The sequence below is a fragment of the Glycine max genome, chromosome 7 (assembly GCF_000004515.6).
Source record: "Glycine max cultivar Williams 82 chromosome 7, Glycine_max_v4.0, whole genome shotgun sequence".
In the NCBI taxonomy this organism is placed as follows: domain Eukaryota; kingdom Viridiplantae; phylum Streptophyta; class Magnoliopsida; order Fabales; family Fabaceae; genus Glycine; species Glycine max.
The window spans coordinates 32,128,614-32,148,436 of record NC_038243.2 but is presented as its reverse complement, the minus strand read 5'-3'; the positions used below and the strand labels follow the sequence as shown (position 1 = coordinate 32,148,436).

The window sequence follows — 19,823 nt, the reverse complement described above, 5'->3', positions numbered from 1 at the left end:
CCCCCCCCCCCCCCCCCCCCCCCGTGGAAGTATCAGTTGGTGTGTGTCGTTCCGACATAGGTAAGTATGCATATGGTTAAACTGATTTCATATACCATCTATTGTTTGCAGGAATCGCACCCACAAAGACACCCAGTGGACCCGAAGAAGTCCAACAGGGCCCTGGGGTTTCCAGCTCTGGTTACAGGCCTCCGTTAGTCCTATAGGGTGCTTGTTTCCCCCAGCAAGGTCTCGCCATCATGACATAGGTAAGTATGCACATTGCTCAACTGATTTCTGATGTCATCTATTGTTTGCATGGATCGCGCCCGCAAGACACTCGTTGGACCTGAAGAAGTCCAACAGGGTCTTGGGGTTTCCAGCTCTGGTTACATGCCTCTGTTAGTCCTACAAGGTGCCCGTTCCCCCCAGCAAGGTCACACCATCATGACATAGGTAAGTATGCACATCGCTCAACTGATTTCTAATGTCATCTATTGTTTGTAGGGATCGCGCCCGTAAGACACCCAGTGGACCTGAAGAAGTCCAACAGGGTCTTAGGGTTTCCAATTCTGATTACGGGCCTCTGTCAGTTCCACAGAGTGCCTACCGCCCCCAGCAAGGTCATAAGGCCCCCTACTAATCGAACTTTCATCAAGAAGTACTACGCCCCCAGGCAGACGCAGGGCAAGACACCACAGTAGCCTGGGGATGGCCGACAGCGGGCAACAGACGCACCGCCACCACCTCCAAAGCCCCTCAGCTCATCCACAAAAAAAGTTAGTGCGTTGCCTACGACCCATGGCCGACCAGCAGGCGACCAAGTCCAAAGCCAAAGATAAGCAAAGTACTAGGTCCGTGACCGACAAGTCATTAAGCGTCCAGCTCAAGATGTTAAAGAAGCGCTACTAGGAGGCAACCTAGTACCTTTTAAATCTCTGCTTGTTATTTGATCACCCTTTGTTTCGTAAGTCATAGTAGGACACACCTAGTTGCTCATGATCCTAGAAATTTAAATAAAACAAGCACAAGCTCGGAAGGTAGTCATACCTCAAAAAATATATGTATGTGTGTTTAGGTAGCAAGATACCTTGGATATGCATGTGTATAGAAAAAATACCTCACAAAAATATACAAATGTTTAGGTAGCAAAATACCTCATGAAAAAAAAACAAAAAAACAAAAACAAACAAGAACAAAAAATATATCTTTCAGCTAAAAAGCCAACATGCTTTTGAGAAGAGATAACTTCCAGCTTTTCTTTGGAAAAAAAATTCACTGATCATAACCAATTTTTGAAAGAAAATGTGTGTAATACACCTGAAGGTTGAATGCTGTGAAAATTTTCCCGAACACCCAAAATGGACTCGGATGAATGCATGAATTGATAAAAGAACATATTTTGGAAACACTGGGTTGACTTAAATAGGAAAAAATGAATCCTGAACCCTAGTATCACATGACCATAAAAACTTAATGCTTGAGTGTCCACATGGGTGCATGCATGACCAGTTCTGCATAAAATTTCCTAATCATCATTGTTGCGTGTGTATCATGGAAATAATGTGGGGCATCCCCTTTATCTCTGAACCGCTGGCCACACCCTGACATATATCATGACCAGCCGTTCTACAAGCCTTGAGCCAAAATCCCAACTTATCATAAACCTTGACCCAGGGTGAGAATGTCAATCCTTGCCCTCAGAAGAAAACAAAGCAAAAAAAAGAAAGAAAATTCTCGATCAAGGATCAGAAGAAAACAGAAGAAATATGTAGAAAGGCCTTTGGACCAGACAATATCTGAACAATACATAATTGTCACCAAATAAACAAGAAAAAAAAGGAAACCACGACCTAAAGTGGTCCTCTCCCTTTGATTGCCAACCAAAATCCTGTGCGTCGGTGACTTGTTCACCTCACACTAAACAAAAACAAAAAAGGAAAAGGCCAAAAAACACTCAAAGCCAAATTTCCCACCAAGAAAAACAAACCATTCCCAAGGGAAGCCCTATTGATCCATGATCACGCATGTAATTTTTGATTTGATAGGAAATAATTTGCAAAATCAAGTCATGACATATCTATGATTCGGAATTAGGATAAAACACTTATCTTGTGAGATTGATACACTTTGAGTGATTTTCTTCTATTTTTGTTGGACCCAGTGTTTCCACTAAATGTCGTTTAGAAACGAAAAGCTAACCTCCAAAATCTCATTTATGGTTATGAGAAAATTTCATCAGCATACTCTCCTTCCCCAATAAACACATTGTTTTTCATCCAAAAAAGCATATGTTGCTCTGATCAGTTGGAAGTTTTGTCTCTTTACTAAAGCATGTTCGCATTTTAGTGAAGAAAATACCGAGACTATTTTTAGTCTCACAGTTATCAAGAACTACGTAAGTCTGAGTTCCTCATCACAAATTGAGGATACATAGGAGCAAAAGCCCTGCTTTTGTCGACCACCCCACCTTTTGTTACCGTGACCCAAGAGTCCAGTGGCGTGGGGAGCCCCATGAATTGATTGCCATTCATGCATCCTCCACCATCGAGTCTGGAGCCCCACGAACTGATTGCCTAGCTTGTTCGTCTATCCTCCACCCTCAAATTTTATCCGGAGCCCCATGAATTGATTGTTGTTCATGCATCATCCACCATCAAGTCTGGAGCCCCACGAATTGATTACCTAGCGCTGTTCGTCTATCCTCCACCCTCAAATCTTATCCGGAGCCCCATCAATTGATTGTCATTCATGCATCCTCCACCATCGAGTCTGGAGCCCCACGAATTGATTCCCTAGCACTGTTCGTCTATCCTCCACCCTCAAATTTTATTCGGAGTCCCATGAATTGATTATCATTCATGCATCCTCCATCATCGAGTCTGGAGCCCCATGAATTGATTGCCTAGTGCTGTTTGTCTCTCCTCCACCCTCAAATCTTATCCAGAGCCCCATGAATTAATTGTCATTCATGCATCCTCCACCATCGAGTCTGGAGCCCCACGAATTGATTGCCTAGCGCTGTTCGTCTATCCTCCACCCTCAAATCTTATCCGGAGCCCCACGAATTGATTGTCATTCATGCATCATCCACCATCGAGTCTAGAGCCCCACGAATTGATTGCCTAGCGCTGTTCGTCTATCCTCCACCCTCAAATCTTATTTGGAGTCCCATGAATTGATTGCCTAGCGCTGTTCATGCATCCTCCACCATCGAGTCTAGAGCTCCACAAATTGATTGCCTAGCACTGTTCGTCTATCCTCCACCCTCAAATTTTATCTAGAGCCCCATGAATTGATTGTCGTTCATGCATCCTCCACCATCGAGTCTGGAGCCCCACGAATTGATTACCTAGTGCTTTTTGTCTATCCTCCACCCTCAAATTTTATCCGGAGCCCCATGAATTGATTGTCATTCATGCATCCTCCAACATTGAGTCTGGAGCCCCACGAATTGATTGCCTAGCGCTATTCGTCTATCCTCCACCCTCAAATCTTATTCGGAGACTCATGAATTGATTGCCTAGCGCTATTCATGCGTCCTCAACCATCAAGTCTGGAGCCCCACGAATTGATTGCCTAGCGCTGTTCGTCTGTCCTCCACCCTCAAATCTTATCCGGAGCCCCATGAATTGATTGTCATTCATGCATCCTCCATCATCGAGTCTGGAGCCTCACGAATTGATTGCCTAGCGTTGTTTGTCTATCCTCCACCCTCAAATCTTATTTGGAGTCCCATGAATTGATTGCCTAGCGCTGTTCATGCGTCCTCCACCATCAAGTCCGGATCCCCGCGAATTGATTGCCTAGCGCTGTTCGTGTATCCCCCACCTTCCTATTCGGAGCCCCATGAATTGATTGCCTAGCGTCGTTCATGCGTCCTCCATTATCAAGCGCGGAGCCTCCGGTGACTAGGAAATGTGGTTTTTTGTTATTTTCCCGATTGGTTCCTTCGCCAAACATGTGTATATGTGTATATTATGTTATTGGTGTTTTTTGTTGTTTGTGTTTGTTCTGTGTTTTGCAGAGAAAGAAGGAGAGACGAAAGTCGTCATAGACTAATCACGCAAAGGGCGAAGACGGACGAAATTAGTGTTTTATCTTTGCTTTCCTCTTATCTCCGATAAAAGGTAAGTAAAGAGGGGCAACAGTCATACCCTAATTTCATCCGGGGACCATTATTTGATGGCATGCAACCTTTGTTTGACCGCTTCGAGGTACTTGGCACCCTTTGTTGCACAATACGTGATGTTCCGAGACATGCCGGAAATCAAAAGGAAGCATTGTTTCGCAATCCGTGAAATTCCGTAACATGTTGGAAATCAAAAGGAAGTATTGTTACACAATTCGTGAGTTTCTGTAACATTCCGAAAGCTAAAAAAGGAGTAATTACATGACCCGTAAGGTTCCGTAACCTTACGGAAAGAAAACAAGTATCGTTACGAAATTCGTAAAGTTTCATAACGTTACGGAAAAAGAATCACCAAAAAAAGCAAAAGGGGTGTATTTTGTAAAAAAAGGGGTGCAAATAGCAACCAGGCCCACTTGGGCCTTCTAGGATGTTCCTCTAGAAGGCAGTTGCTTCTGGAGGAAGCAACCTGACTCGCCTGGGCGAGCTGGGTGGCAAGCTCCTCCCCTATTTTCCTATAAATAGGGGGAGGAGTGAAGGAGAAAGGGGTTCAGCCCTTCGGGTACTTCGTAATCACCTAAAATTAGTGAGGAAAATTGTTTCCGTGAAGAAAATCCAAGCCGAGGCGCTTCTCTAACGTTTCCGTGGGTGATTTCGTAAAGATTTTCAACCGTTCTTTGTCGTTCGTCGTTCGTTCTTCGTCGTTCTTTGGTCTTCAACCGGTAAGTTCCCGAAATCGAACTTTTCAATTCATTCTATGTACCCATGGTGGTCCCCATTTGTTTCGCGTACTTTTATTTTTGTTTCATTTACTTTCCGTACCCCCTTTTGACGTGCTTTAGTCATTTACTTCCGTAAAAAGCAATAAAAAGGATTTTAAGGTTCGATACCTCAGTTTTTCTCACCAAGTAAAAATGGATCATTTTAAGGTCCAACGCCTTAAAAGGACCACCTTCCAAGTAAAAAGAATCGCTTGATTCGCCCTCAAGAGAAAACTACGTAGGTCTGATTTCCTCTTCGATGAAGGGTATGTAGGAGCAAGAGCCCCGGATAAAAAAGAAATAAAAGTTTAGGCACACAATTTCACACAATTCTAAAATTAAGGCTGTTGTCCTTTGGGACAAACGTGAGAGGTGCTAATACCTTCCTCGAATGTAAATACAACTCCCGAATCTGGAATATTCTTCATGACCAGTTTCCTTCGGTTTTTCCGACGTTTTCCACAAATAAACGTTGGTGGCGACTCCGCGCATTTTCCTCCTTTGGAAGACGCACCCGTGAGCCTCGCCTCGCTCGCCCGCCCGCCCGCAAAAGGGTAGGTTGCGACAACATGCACTACGAAGGTTGTTCCATCAAGCTAGGAGAAAATTATAATGTTTCTAGTTTTTATATGGTAACTGTGGTTTAAATAATCCAATGCTTTATTTGGCCTATATAACAAATGCCTTGTTTTCTCATTTCCATTTTTTTTTTAATTGTTGAGGGATTTTTTTTTTTTTACCTTTTTAGGTGAATGGGTTGCAAGCTCAATTGGTGCTAATTTTACTCTCTATATCATCACTGTTAATTTTGGAGAGGTAAGTGTCCGAAATATCTACTGCCTATAAGCTATGCTCTTGTTATGCAATGAAAAATAACATTTCTGATATTTATGGTCAGGGAATAGCCAAAATTATTGTGGAATAATATTATTATCTGACATTTTTCTTGGGTGGAAGCACAACTTTCACCAAAAATAGTCATTGCATCTATGAGTATGGATTTTTCTTGTGTTGTTAGCAGATTTTTAGTTAAACCAGGAAAAGAGCATTGAAATGCTGTGAAATGGATTTTCAGATATGTTAGAGCCAACTTCCAAAGTCAGCTTCTTATCATGGCCTTGTAGAATATAGTAAGATAGACTTAATTTAAAGATCTTGTGTTTTTCATTTGTACGATTATGAATAACATACAAATTATTTAACATATATGCTACTCGAGTTTGTATACTCTTTTCAACTATCAATAATATAAATTGCTTTGCATAGCAAAAGTTTTCTCAATTAATACCATTGTAGTTGTTTCACAACTTGTATGATTCACGCATAATGAAATGCATGGTATGTTTAACATGCATGATTGGTCAAACAAAAGCCTTAAACGTACATGACTTTTGATTATGGATATCAATAATTGTAAAATACCTGGGAAAAAAATTTAAGATGAAAAAAAATCTAAGACGGTTATGGCAAAAACCGTCTTAGAATGAATGACATTCTAAGACGGTTATGCCAATAACCGTCTTAGAATGTCACACATACTAGACGGTTATTGCAATAATTGTCTTAGAATCCTATACATACTAAGACGGTTGTACCAAAAAACCATCTTAGTATGTGTCACATTCTAAGACGTTATTTCATACGATTCTAAGACGGTTACTTTAATAACCGTCTTGACCATTTCTTTTGCCACTCATTCTCGGGCAACAGCCGAACCATTCTCCTCCTTTCCAAAATCTTGATTTTTTTTACTCAAACAATTTAACTCATTAATTAACCTAAAAAATTAGAAGATCAAACCAGATTCTCTTAATGCTTTGGCTCAACGTCCTCACCACCTAAGCAATCTTCTCTCTTACTCAAAACTTGCTATCTAAGGTATATAATGGGGAGTGAGGAATAACTTTTTTTTTATAGTGAAGAATAACCTTTTATATCTATAATCAAAGATTACTAACATCATCTAGAGGTCTATAACTCTTATAAACACAATTATCTTATTTTGTGTACATTTTTTTTTTTTACATTTAGTGTTCTAACTAATTCTGAAAATTACCTCTACAACAGAGGGTAATTATAAAACATAACTCCTAAAACATGACAATTATTTGCATCTTTCAATCATCTTTTTTTTTTGATTAAAAACTAAAAGTTTAAATATATTTTTATCCCTAATAAATATATAATTTTGTGTTTGTTTCCTAATAAATTTTTATTTTGCACCAAATCTCTAATAAAACAACAATGTTATTATTTTTGGTCAATGACACTTATTTGTAGTCCTTGATAAATAAAGAATTTTCTAATTGCTTCCTGATAAATTTTTTACATTTGTTATTAGTCGGTATTAAAATAAAATTTACTAATTTATTAGGGAGCAAACAAAAATTTGCTAATTTATCAGGAATTAAAACAAAATATCAAGGATTAAAAGCAAAAAATTTATTTTATTAGGAACTCAACTGAAGATAAAAATTTATTAGAGAGTAAACACAAAAATAAAATATTTATTAGGAATCAAAAATATATTTAAGCCAAAATTAAAAAAATAAAATATATTATTAGTTAAGGCATGAAATTGCTTATTTCGAACTAGTATATAATATCAATTTAAGAAATTTGATTTTTTCTTGTGGCTACTATAATTATGACTTTTGATTCTCAAATAGGATCTCAAGATATTATTATAAGCTTGGATTCTTTGGGTCGATTATGGGGTCTGTAACTTGATTACATTTAAAGTTTATTGTCCCCCTCCAAAAGTATATTTTATGGGGACTGAATTTTGATAATTTCCACAAACTCAATTTATGCTATCAACTAAATTTCCCTCATTGGATCATTTTAATTTTAACTACACAAATGATAAAATATTGAAGTTCCTGTTGTTCAGTAATATTTTAAAGGAAAATTTTAATAATATTAAATTACATTAAAAAGTATTTAAATACGCATGTGATGAGTAGCTAATATTAGCAATTTTTATATAAAAGATTATATTATCTTCCGGTTATGTATGTCAGAACACTCAATAAAATAACAAACACAACAATGTCAAAACGCTAGTTTTTTGCTAGCATTCCTCATAAATTATTGAAGCTATCCTTGTGTCATTTGACATTGATCTTAAAACGAGCCAAGGACATATCCTTCACAAAATATTTTTCTCTCAATGAAGATTTTAACGTCTTTACTGTTTCACAAGATTTGCTTTCTCCTTCATGTATTTTAACAATTGATTTATATGCATTTTTCACATATTTGAATTATATATATTTAATTTTTCCTTTCATATTTACAGTTTTTTTTGTGTCTGTAAAACACAACAATTAAAATTTGAATGTTTTTATATTTATACAATAATCACATTGAAAGTATATACGTAACTCTAGACAAACATCCATCTCGTAGCCATTGCTCCACTTTACTATTTTTGTGGATTATTTCCCTTAAAATTAGTTGAGGCATATTTCGTGTCATGAAAAAACACCAAAATTAGTAAATTGACAATTGAGATTGGTAAGAAGTGTTAGCTAAGTTTATTGTGTGCGTTTCATTCAAAATGCCATAAGCTGGAAAAACGACAACTTATCTATGCAATAGAATTTGATTTGTTTGGCAGAGATACACATAAAACAGAAAGATTGGCAATGACAACTTTGAGCGTACCTCCAGTAATACCCTCGCCTAGGGAAGATGCTATCAAGTTGCATAAAGCTTTCAAAGGTTCGCAAAATTCACAAAGGCACATATTGATATAGTAATGTTTTTCATATCATTGTTGTAAGTTAAGTACTCTTAGAGCCACCATGCATATCACAAGTGATTGCGTGATGAACATTTGAAGAAATACTATAAATTGAAATTAGCATGATCATTTTTATACCATAAAAGAAGTCTAGTTGATTTGTTTATGTCAAATACTGAAATTCTGATACTCAATATCAAAGGACTTAATTAATTGAAAGAACAAAATTAATTTGATAACGGAGAGGCAAGTCTTCAGATTGATTAATTAGTAGAGATGAAAATGGAAGAAATAGTAGATGATTATGTAAAATGAAGCTATAGAGAAAATTTGAGAAAGCATGATGAGACAGCATTTGACACATACCATAAACTCATAGACTCTATCAAATTTGGTGCCTTTTGGCGTTATTTCTTTTTCCTAACCTCCCCCCACCACACCTGTTCGCATTCCATTTTGACCCTTTCTCAATTTGCATATACCCACCTTTCCTTCATGTTTCATTTCTCAATTTTATGCTTGACTCAGCCATTAGTGGTGTAATGGGTTGATAAAAAAAAGTTGTTGTAAAACTCCGTTGGGATGTAAACGAAATTAATGCATGCTAATTCATTGAAAACAATATGTGCTACTTTCCCCCCTCTTCTCTTTACTTTTCCATGTCACATTGAATATGGTTTGGTTTCTCTTAATGCTTGTACAAGACAAGATATAGAATTCAGGTAAATGGGTGAGAGATTATATAGAAAATAACCATTTGAATTTTGAGTCATCTTATAATGTATTTCTCATTACAGGTCTTGGTTGTGACACGTCTAAAGTTATCAAAATCCTTGCTCACAGGAATGCAGAACAACGCAGCCTCATTCAACAAGAATTTGAAACCAACTACTCTGAACTACTTTCCAAACGATTATCAAAAGAGCTTCGTGGGCATGTTAAGGTAATTAGACAAATATCACAATTTTGTGTTGTTCTCAGCATAATTCTATTAAAGTACTTTTATTTGTGTGGTTGTATACTTGTGAAATAACTCAAGGGCTATTTTTTGTGTGCGTGCGTTTTGGCTGATCAACATGGATATTGTTCTAATGCAATATCGGATATCAGGTTAAACATTGGACTAAAATTAAATAATGGATATCAGGTTATCAAATGGACTAAAATTACATAATTAAAATAGTAAGGAGATTTGGAAAAAAACGGGGGATCAAATTTGTAAAATGACAATAGTAGATGAATCAAAAGTGCAATTAAATCTTTGTATCATACCACTCTCAAATGAGAAGAAAATACTAAGTTATTTCTCTCATCTTACTTCTAAATGCTTTCAGAAAGCAGTGTTGCTTTGGTTGCATGATCCTGCAACTAGGGATGCTAAGGTAGTAAGAAAAGCCTTAACTATCTCAGTTGTTGATAATCAAGCTATAACAGAAATAATATGTTCTCGTACCCCATCACAATTAAGGCGATTGAAAGAAGTTTATCTGTCAACTTATCATTCCTATCTTGAGCAAGATATTGAGAGCAAAACCAGTGGTGATCACAAGAAGGTGCTTGATCCACCCCTTACTCCTATCTTTTTGCAAGGCATTTTTGGTTGTGCATTATTTCTAGTATGATTCATGTATCCAAGTGCAAGCATTTATTAGAGTGAAAGCTAGCTTGCTATAAGCAATGATTTTTATGAAGTTAATTAATTAAAAATAGGTGATAGTATTGGTTATCATGCTATAGGAGTGAAGTATTGATCGGCTTTATCAATAACTAATTTCTATCAAGGAATTATAGTAGGCTACCTTTAGTATGATCTCCCTTTTAATCATGTGTTTTTCATTTAGAAGACTTAGATCCAAGATCTTATTTAAGGGATTAAAGCTCGGTTTTACTTAGACCAATAAAATGTAGTGAATTAGTTGATAGTATAGTAATTATATCATTGGTCTACACCCTTTTTCAAACTAAATACATCTAGAGAGGAGGTTTGTAGATGTAAAAAAGGATTAAAATATCTTTATTTTAGTTCATAATGCATGTCATTAGGAAAGAGATAGATATACGAACAGTTTCCTTTCCTATGCAATAATGTGGGTCGCTATACAAGATTTACTCACACAAATAGAGAGAGAAATTAAATTAAATTTATGTATGATATGTTGGAACTTTAGATTAAACACAATTAAAATTATAGTCGGGACTTAAATATGTTTGACGTCCTTGATGTATACCTAATTTTATTTTGAATCTCATAAAAAAAAATTGTTATTCTAAGTCCATGATATATTAAAAGTTTTGTTCAAGGTCCTTGGCATCATTTAAGTGATGACATGACACCATCTCAACGACTCTTCCAATATATTAGTTGTTGAGATGTTGTCATGTCATCATTTAATTGATGACATAAACTTGAAACAAAACTTTTAATATATCAGGAACGTAAAACAATAAAAAAATTTATTAGAAACTAAAAAAAAATCAAATATATATCAAGGACCTAAAAATTATCAAGATACTATATAAAAGAATTCAACTACTAATAGCAATTTAGTTGACTATGAACTAATATTGAATTTGTCTATGTAGGGATTCAATCAATCAACCTAACTTGATTCTAACAAACAATCATCAATCCTAACCACATGCTTTCTATTCATGTAGAGAGAAATTACTGCATAAAGATGAATAAAACCCCATTGTGTTCCCATGCTCAAAATCATGATGAAAACTAAATGCAGAAGCGTAGCTGAATTAACCATAAAGGACTGATGAAAGGTTGATGATGATCAATATTGGTTTTATGATCTTCCAAATGTAGAGAGCTTTATTTTCTTCTCTGAATTTTCTCTTATGACGGGGATAAAGAGAAAAAGAAAGCAAAATTGTACGTTTTGTCACTTCTCTCTACACATGGGAACCATAAACTCTTGTATTGGTAATTGTCATCAGTTATCCCAAATTTGATGATTATAATTTGGTCCCTCATCAAATTATAATATCACTAATGGTATCTATACAATTAGTCTTTCATGACATACATGCCCTTAGCCATAATTTTCTATTGATTAGACCACTTTAATATTTTGGCTAATAAAACAATGATCTTAACTCATTCAATTATGTGATATATATATATATATATATATATATATATATATATATATATATATATATATATATATATATATATATATATGTATGTATGTATGTATGTATGTATGTCCCAGAATTGCTAACAATCTCTCACTAGTCTCAAATATATATATATCCTTACAATCCTTATGAATGTGTTAGACTTTATGAGCTCAAAATTTGCCATTACATGCCTTGAGCATATTCCAAAAATCTTGTCCATTGATTACATCCACACATATAACCAGAGCAGTTTTCATTGTATCAATCATAACTAAACCCATCAATGATCACTAATGCTGATAGAAACAAATGACATGGACTCATCATGAAATGCGTAGCATGAAAATTACGTGAAGGTGGCCTGTACATGTTTATTTTTAACTAGTTCTACTTTACCTCAATGAGATCATTTAATAACCTTAATGTACAAAGTGTAATAACTGAATAATAAAACACACACACACACACACACACACACACACACACACACACACACACACACACACACACACACACACACACAGATATATATATATATATATATATATATAACCAAATATATCCAAAAGTCAATGTATGCATACATAAAATCTAACATAGAACATAAAATACATAAAAGTGACTAACTCCCATCAACCAAAGATTCCTCAAACTGTAAAACACCCATGTGAGCAACATGGTCATGAAAGACCTTGGGTGGAAGTCCCTTAGTATGAGGATCTACTATCATAGAGTTTGAACCTAAGTGTTACATGAAAATTTATCCACTCTGTACCATTTCCTTAACAACTAGGAACTTGATGTCAATATGCTTCGACTTGGTCGAGCTCCTATTGTTGTTAGAATACAATACAACTAATTTATTGTCACAATATAACTTAAGTGGTCTTTCAATTCCTTTCACAATTTTCATCCCAGTGACAAAATTTCTTAGCCATATTCCATGATTTGATGCCTCATAGCATGCCACAAATTCTACTGCTGCCATAGTGGATGATGTAGTAAGGGTTTGCTTGGCACCGCACCAAGAAACCGCACCACCAGCTAACATAAAAATGTGACCTGAAGTGGATCTCAAACTATCTAGGCATCCTGCAAAACTCGAGTCAGAATACCTAGTGATCTCCAACTAATCTGACCTCTTGTATGTGAGCATATAATACTTTGTTCTCTTCAAATACCTCAGAACTCTTTTGACCGCTTTCTAATGATCTATTCCTGGATTGCTTAAATATCTGCCTAATACCCCAACTATGTATGCTATATCTGGATGCATACATACTTGGGCATACATCAAACTCCCAATAGTTGATGCATAGGGAATCTTCTGCATTTCCTGAATTTCCAAATTTCCTTTTAGGAACTGTTTGAGACTGAACTTGTCTCCCTTAGCAACTGGAGTGTCCCCGAATTTACATTCCTGCATGTCAAACCTTTTAAGTATCTTTTCGATATAACTCCTTTGTGATAATCCTATAATACCCTGAGATTGATCTCAATGTATCTAAATTCCTAATACAAAGGAAGCGTCACCAAGACCTTTCATTTCGAAGTTTCTTGATAGAAATCTCTTGGTTTCATGAAACATACCTATATCATTAGTGACAAGCAGTATGTCATCAACATATAAGACCAGGAAAATGTACTTGCTCCCACTGAATTTGTGATACACACAATCATCAACAAGATTCATCTCGAAACCAAATGAGAGAATTACTTGATGAAATTTGTGGTACCGTTGACGAGATGCATGTTTTAGCCCGTAAATGGATTTTGTTAGTTTGCAAACCATATTCTTTGGGTCTCCTGACACAAAGTTTTCTGGTTGCACCATAGAAATTGTCTCATCAATGTTGTCATTGAGAAATACCGTCTTGACATCCATTTGATGAAGCTCCAAATCATAATGTGCAACAAGATCCATGATTGTCCAAAAAGAGTCTTGCGATGAAACTAGAGAGAAAGTCTCTTTAAAGTCAATCCCTTCCTTCTGGGTATAGCCCTTCGCCACAAGACGAGCCTTATACCTCTCAACATTACCTTTGGAATCTCGCTTGCTCTTAAATATCCATTTGTAGCCAATGGGTTTCACACCTTTTGATAATGGGACATGTTCCCATACCTTGTTGTCTTGCATGGACTTATACTCCTCATTCATTGCTTCAGTCCACTTTTCTGAGTTGGAATCTTGCATGGCTTGATGGAAGTTGACTGGGTCATCTTCCATCATACCATTATTTTTCTCATGTTCCTGGAGAAATACCACATAATCTTCTAGAATAGCACTTCTTCTTTCTCTTGTAGATCATCGCAAAGGTACTGGCTCATGAAGCATAGGTTCTTGAGGATCTTGAGTTTGTTCTTCATGAACAACCAAATTATCTTGAGTGGGAGATTCAATAACAATATCTTCTAGAGGTTCCAAATTTTCTTTATCAAAAGCAACTATATGAATCGGTTTTGGAATTGTTACTGATTCTTCCTCTAAGACAAAGTCTCTAACCTTATTCTTCCCCCCAAACTCAATATCCTCAAAGAATGTGGCAGTTCCTATCTCAAAAATTATCTTTAATTTGGGATCATAATATTTATAGCCCCTGGATCTTTCAGAATAACCAATAAAGTAGTTGCTGACCATTCCATGAGCAGGTATGCATCCAGAGATTGTGAACACATCCAGAGATTGTGACTTTTCATGTATAAGAAACATGTATGCATATTTGGAGTAATCGTCTATGAATGATATAAAATATCATTGACCATTCCATGAAGGTGTATGAAATGGCCCACAAATATCAGTATGTATCAATTCCAAGATGCCTGTAGCTCTATATGCACCTGATTTCTAGCTTTTGGTCTGTCTACCTTTAATGCATTCAACACAAACATCAAAGTTTGTGAAATCAATGGAATCCAAGGTTCCGTTTGACACAAGTCGTTCAATTCTATTCCTAGAAATGTGACCTAAGCGCTTATGTCATAATGCTCTTGAGTTTGTATTATCAATTCTACGCTTAGTACCACACAATTCCGCATTAAAGGACTCACCATAGGAAGCTACAGTATCAAGTAAATATAGATTATTATAAGCCAAGAGTGAATCAGTTCCAACAATATCTGAATTGAAAGACAACCTAAACACATTGTTTCCAAATGAACACAAATAATCCAATTTGTCCAAATAAGAAACTGAAACCAAATTTCATCTAAACGATGGTACAACAAAAGTGTCTTTCAAATCCAAATAAAAACCAGTACATAATAATAATCTAAAGTGCCTTATCGTTTCCACCTCCACCGATTTACCATCTCCAACATATATCCATCTTTCATAATCAATTGGCTTCTGGTAGCTTAGGCAACCCTTTATTGAAACATTGATGTTAGTAGTGGCACCAGAATCTAACCACCAAGTGTTTCTAGGTACTGAAGCTAAATTGACCTTAGAATAGACCAAAGTAAGAAACATACCTTTCTTTGCACGCCAAACATGATATTTGGTACATTTCTTCTTTACATGTCCAGGCTTACTACAAAAGAAACAGTTGTCACCTTGATTTTGTTTCTTTTGTGCTGGACCCTTAGCAGCTTCATTCTTGGGCTTCTCAGTTCTTTTTATTTTGCCCTTGTCTTTAGAGGTACCCACAACATGAGCACTTTCAAACTTTTCTTTCTTCATTAAGAGACTCCTTCTGACAGTTATAAGAGATCTTAAATTGGCTAAACTGTGAAGGTAGAGAAATTAGCATTAAATGAATAAGCAAGTCTTCTAATAGCTCAAGCTTTAGTGCCTTAAATTCTGAAGAAGAGTACTTGTTTCCGCCTTATCACTTTTTTGCAAAGTGCTTTTCAATTTTAGCAAGGAATTCTTTGGCACTAGTTATATCATCTGAAACAGTACCCCTAAAGACCTCAGGAATGCCACACTTAATAATCATAAGACTCATGCGATTTGAATGATCCCACTTCTCATGAAGTTTCCTATGTTCAGAGGTAGGAGTAAGGGGTTTCTCAATCCTTAATGAAAGGTCTAGATTCATGCAGCCAAGAACAATTTGCATGTTTTATTTCCAGACCTTAAAATTTGTACCATTAAGAACCGAAACCGAATTTAGATGAGCAGATATAGAAGCAACAATTGAGAAGATCAAAACAAATAATACAATAAGTTCACATAACAGTCACCAATGCATTTAAATAATAGTATATCTCATCTCAAGATATTTAGTGCACCATTAATATCAAGTCTTTGGACAGTGGTATTAATTGCTAGTGATATCCTTGTTGTAATGTTCAAACATTGATAATAAAAGCATATCAAATAACAAACCCATATTTTGATGTGATTTCACATGCAAAACCTCATAATTATCACATGTTTAACATCACAGGTGTGTATGTAAATTAGTTGAATGGTAACTTTCCTTTGGGCCAATCACCATTCATATAAATAATCACTCACGTTTACCTTTCTCATGAACAATCTACACAAGAGAGGTCACTTTAGAGATATCTTGATTCAATTAGCTCATTTAAATGCTAAACAATTAAAATAATATATCATAACTAAATTTTGAACATTGATGCACCAAATCCAAAATTAAACATTTCTAGAGTAAATTATTTTAACTATTTATTTATTTTAAATTTTAGAAGCCCATGATTGTTATTTTAATTTACTACAACAACCTCTAAAAGTAAGAACGAGCACAAAGTAATATGTATATATATTAATGATGCACTATAACCTTTAAATGTTTGTACCTATTATTCCACATGAAATATGTACATGATACTCATAAAATGCATAACCTACTAACACATCGAATTGCTATGCCTGCACCGTTTTTGCAGTGTTGCTCTACATGTGCTATATTGATGTATTGTTACCAAGTATCATTTACTACCTGTGAATTTGTCATGCTTATAGCATTTAAATAACATTGCAGAATCATTTTCATGTAACATATCTATATTACCAATCACGCGCAATATACTCTACTATATAATTGTTATATTAATTTGATGTTATCAATCACCTTTTATTTCACTGTCCATTCCGCTGTAATAATGTAATAATCTTATTTGTTTCCTCAAAAAATACTGTATTTAATGTGTGTATGTTGTCCAAACATCATCATAACACACAATAACAATATACACTATTTAAATGACCCATTGCTAGAAAAGTTACGCTTTAGTAAAAGGTAAGATCAAGTAACAGTATATAAAATATCTAAATTCATTTAAAATTTAGAACATGCCAACAGCCTGAATAAATAAAATTTTCAAAATCATACATGAATCAAGTATGAGTGGCTCTGATACCAAATTGTAAGAATTCAATTAATCAACCTAATTTGATTCTAACAGACAATCGTCAATGCTAACCACGTGCTTTCTATCCATGTAGAGAAAAATTACAGTATAAAGATGAATAAAATCCCATTGTGTTCCCATGCTCAAAATCATGATGAAAACTAAATGCGAAAGCATACCTAGATTAACCATAATTGAGTGATGAAAGGGTAGATGATGATCAAGATTGATTTTATCATCTTCCAAATGTAGAGAACTTTATTTTCTTCTATGAATTTTCTCTTTTGATGGGGATAAAGAAGAAAAGAAAGGAACATTGTACGTCACTTCTCTCTACACATGGGGATAATAACCTCCTCTTGTACTTGTAACTGTAACTGCCATCAATTATGTTTATAATTTGGCCCCTCATCAAATTATAATACCACTAATGATATCTACACAATTAATCTTTCATGACACATATGCTCCTAACCATAATTTTATATTGATTAGACCACTTTAATATTTTGGCTAATAAAATATATATATATATATATATATATATATATATATATATATATATATATAATCCAAAGTTGTTAACAGTCTAAAGTAACAATTTTAGTCTTCTTATATTCCACTCCTAGAACTTTAGTTTTGGGTGAAATAGACTACCAGCATGGTATGATAGGGTTGAGAGACATAACATGTCCCATAACAAGCATTTAGTTAAAGATTTGATATATGTCTTGGGATAGGCCCATCTATTAAATAGATTTAATTTGATTAGACTTTAAGATATTAGTCTTTTATGTTTTGGCCGGGTCTTTTGAAGATACCTTGGATTTATCAATAAATAAGAAAAGTGAATCTAACCAAATGATGTGGGAGTCCACTTTATATTTAGTGAGTTCCACTTGTATTTCACTCAATACTAGTGTGTTGAAAATACAATGTGTTACAAACTGTTTTAGAAATCTTATAAATTTATAATTTTTCCAAGTTAATTCTTGTGATCGATTCTTACAGTATTTGCCGACATTGCATTTTAGTAGTCTGCAACACTTATGAAAACTAATGCAAAATCTTGACATGTTAATGTTGGATACTTTAATATAGTTGTTGCTGGCATATGTAAGTATACCACGCTATGAAGGCCTAGAGCTAGATCATATAATAGTACAGGAGGATGCAAAACAACTCTATAAATCAGGGGAGAAAAGGATAGGAACTGATGAGAAGATGTTCATAAAAATTTTTAGTGAAAAAAGCGGCGCACATTTGGCTGCAGTCAATTCTACCTACATAGCTTCATATGGACACTCGCTAGAAAAGGTGTACATATATGCCTCCAAACAAGTAGTGACCTATTTTTTCCCCTCTTTATTCTGTGTGCAAACTCTAACTTGTCTTTCTCATGCAGGCAATAAAGAAGGAAACATCTGGCAATTTTGAGAGTGCCCTCTTAACCATACTGCGTTGTGCTACTGATCCTGCTATGTACTTTGCCAAGGTATTTGTTGTTCTCAAGTTGTCATCTCCTAAAATTTCTATTTTGTTTATCGTCATAGTTCTCTCTTCTTTGTCTTAATCAAGCTTTACCATTGGTTCTAAACATTTTGATTTTTTTTGTGTTATTATAAAGTGTCTAGAGAATGAAAAACTATGTACCTTTTTCTTCATTTGTATGAAATTAATGATTTATTTGTTGAATATTTTCTTCAACACCCTAATTAAAGCTTGTTTACCTGAAGAAATTATAGAGATTATGTTAAATTGGAAAAGTTATAGAACAAAGGACTGGATAATTTAACATTGAAAGTGTTTGGCTAGCCATTTTAATTAGAGATGTTTACAAAGAAGCCTATTTTACTGGCTTATGCAACTTATATGGCTCCACTTTGCTTTAGGTATATGTTAGCTTTTGCCATAAAATAATGCTTATCCTTGATATTTTGCAGATTCTGCGCAAGTCAATGAAGGGTGTGGGAACTGATGATAGTAGACTAATAAGGGTAATTGTGACAAGGACTGAGATAGACATGCAATTTATAAAAATAGCATATTATAAGAAATATGGAAAACCATTAACTCATGCTGTCAAGTCAGACACATCAGGCCATTATAAAGATTTGCTTCTAAATCTTTTAGGTTCTGATTATTAGTGGAGGACAATTTAAGTCATGCACTGCCATGATAAGGATACAATGTCTCTCTGTCCTTGTGGCAGTTTGATAACTTCTAATCAAACCATCCAAGGAATTATGTTATGATGTCAGAAAAATTTACTCATTGGAGCTAAACTCTTTACACAAGTGTTGGTAATGGGTTTATTTTGTTTTAGTTTCAACATTTGATAGTGTTTCTTGAGAAATAGTTATTGTATTCATGCTATTTGTCATAATTTTTGTACATTAATTTAATCTATATATTATTTTAATCATAATTTTTCCGTACCACTTCTTAAATCGTATGTTGCCTCTTAATTCCTCTAAAATTTATTATTGAAGATAGATGCATCATGCATTATTAACTCATGAGTGAAAACTTAACCCATGTGATTGTATTAAAACATGTGTATATGTTAAATAAATTATAAAGTTGTTTGAATTTCAACTGATATTTTTATTTTGTAAAAAAAAAACCCTGATATTTTTATAACTGTTATTATTTCATGTTTTATATGATAGGATTAGGCCCATTCCTATCATTATCCTTTAAATATATTTCATATTTTAGAGGTGGACTTATGCACGTAGAGTTAAAAGTCCCA

General features: G+C 34.9%; 1 protein-coding gene across 1 annotated transcript; it reads left to right on the top strand.

The window, feature by feature from the left end:
• The first annotated feature begins 8,519 nt into the window (after positions 1-8,519).
• LOC113002161 (annexin D5) lies at positions 8,520-19,215 on the top strand. The gene is made up of 6 exons (XM_041017134.1): positions 8,520-8,595; positions 9,415-9,560; positions 9,952-10,170; positions 18,170-18,385; positions 18,474-18,563; positions 19,012-19,215. The coding sequence occupies exons 1-6, from the start codon at positions 8,520-8,522 to the stop codon at positions 19,213-19,215; spliced, it is 951 nt and encodes a 316-aa protein (XP_040873068.1).
• Positions 19,216-19,823: the final 608 nt, after the last annotated feature.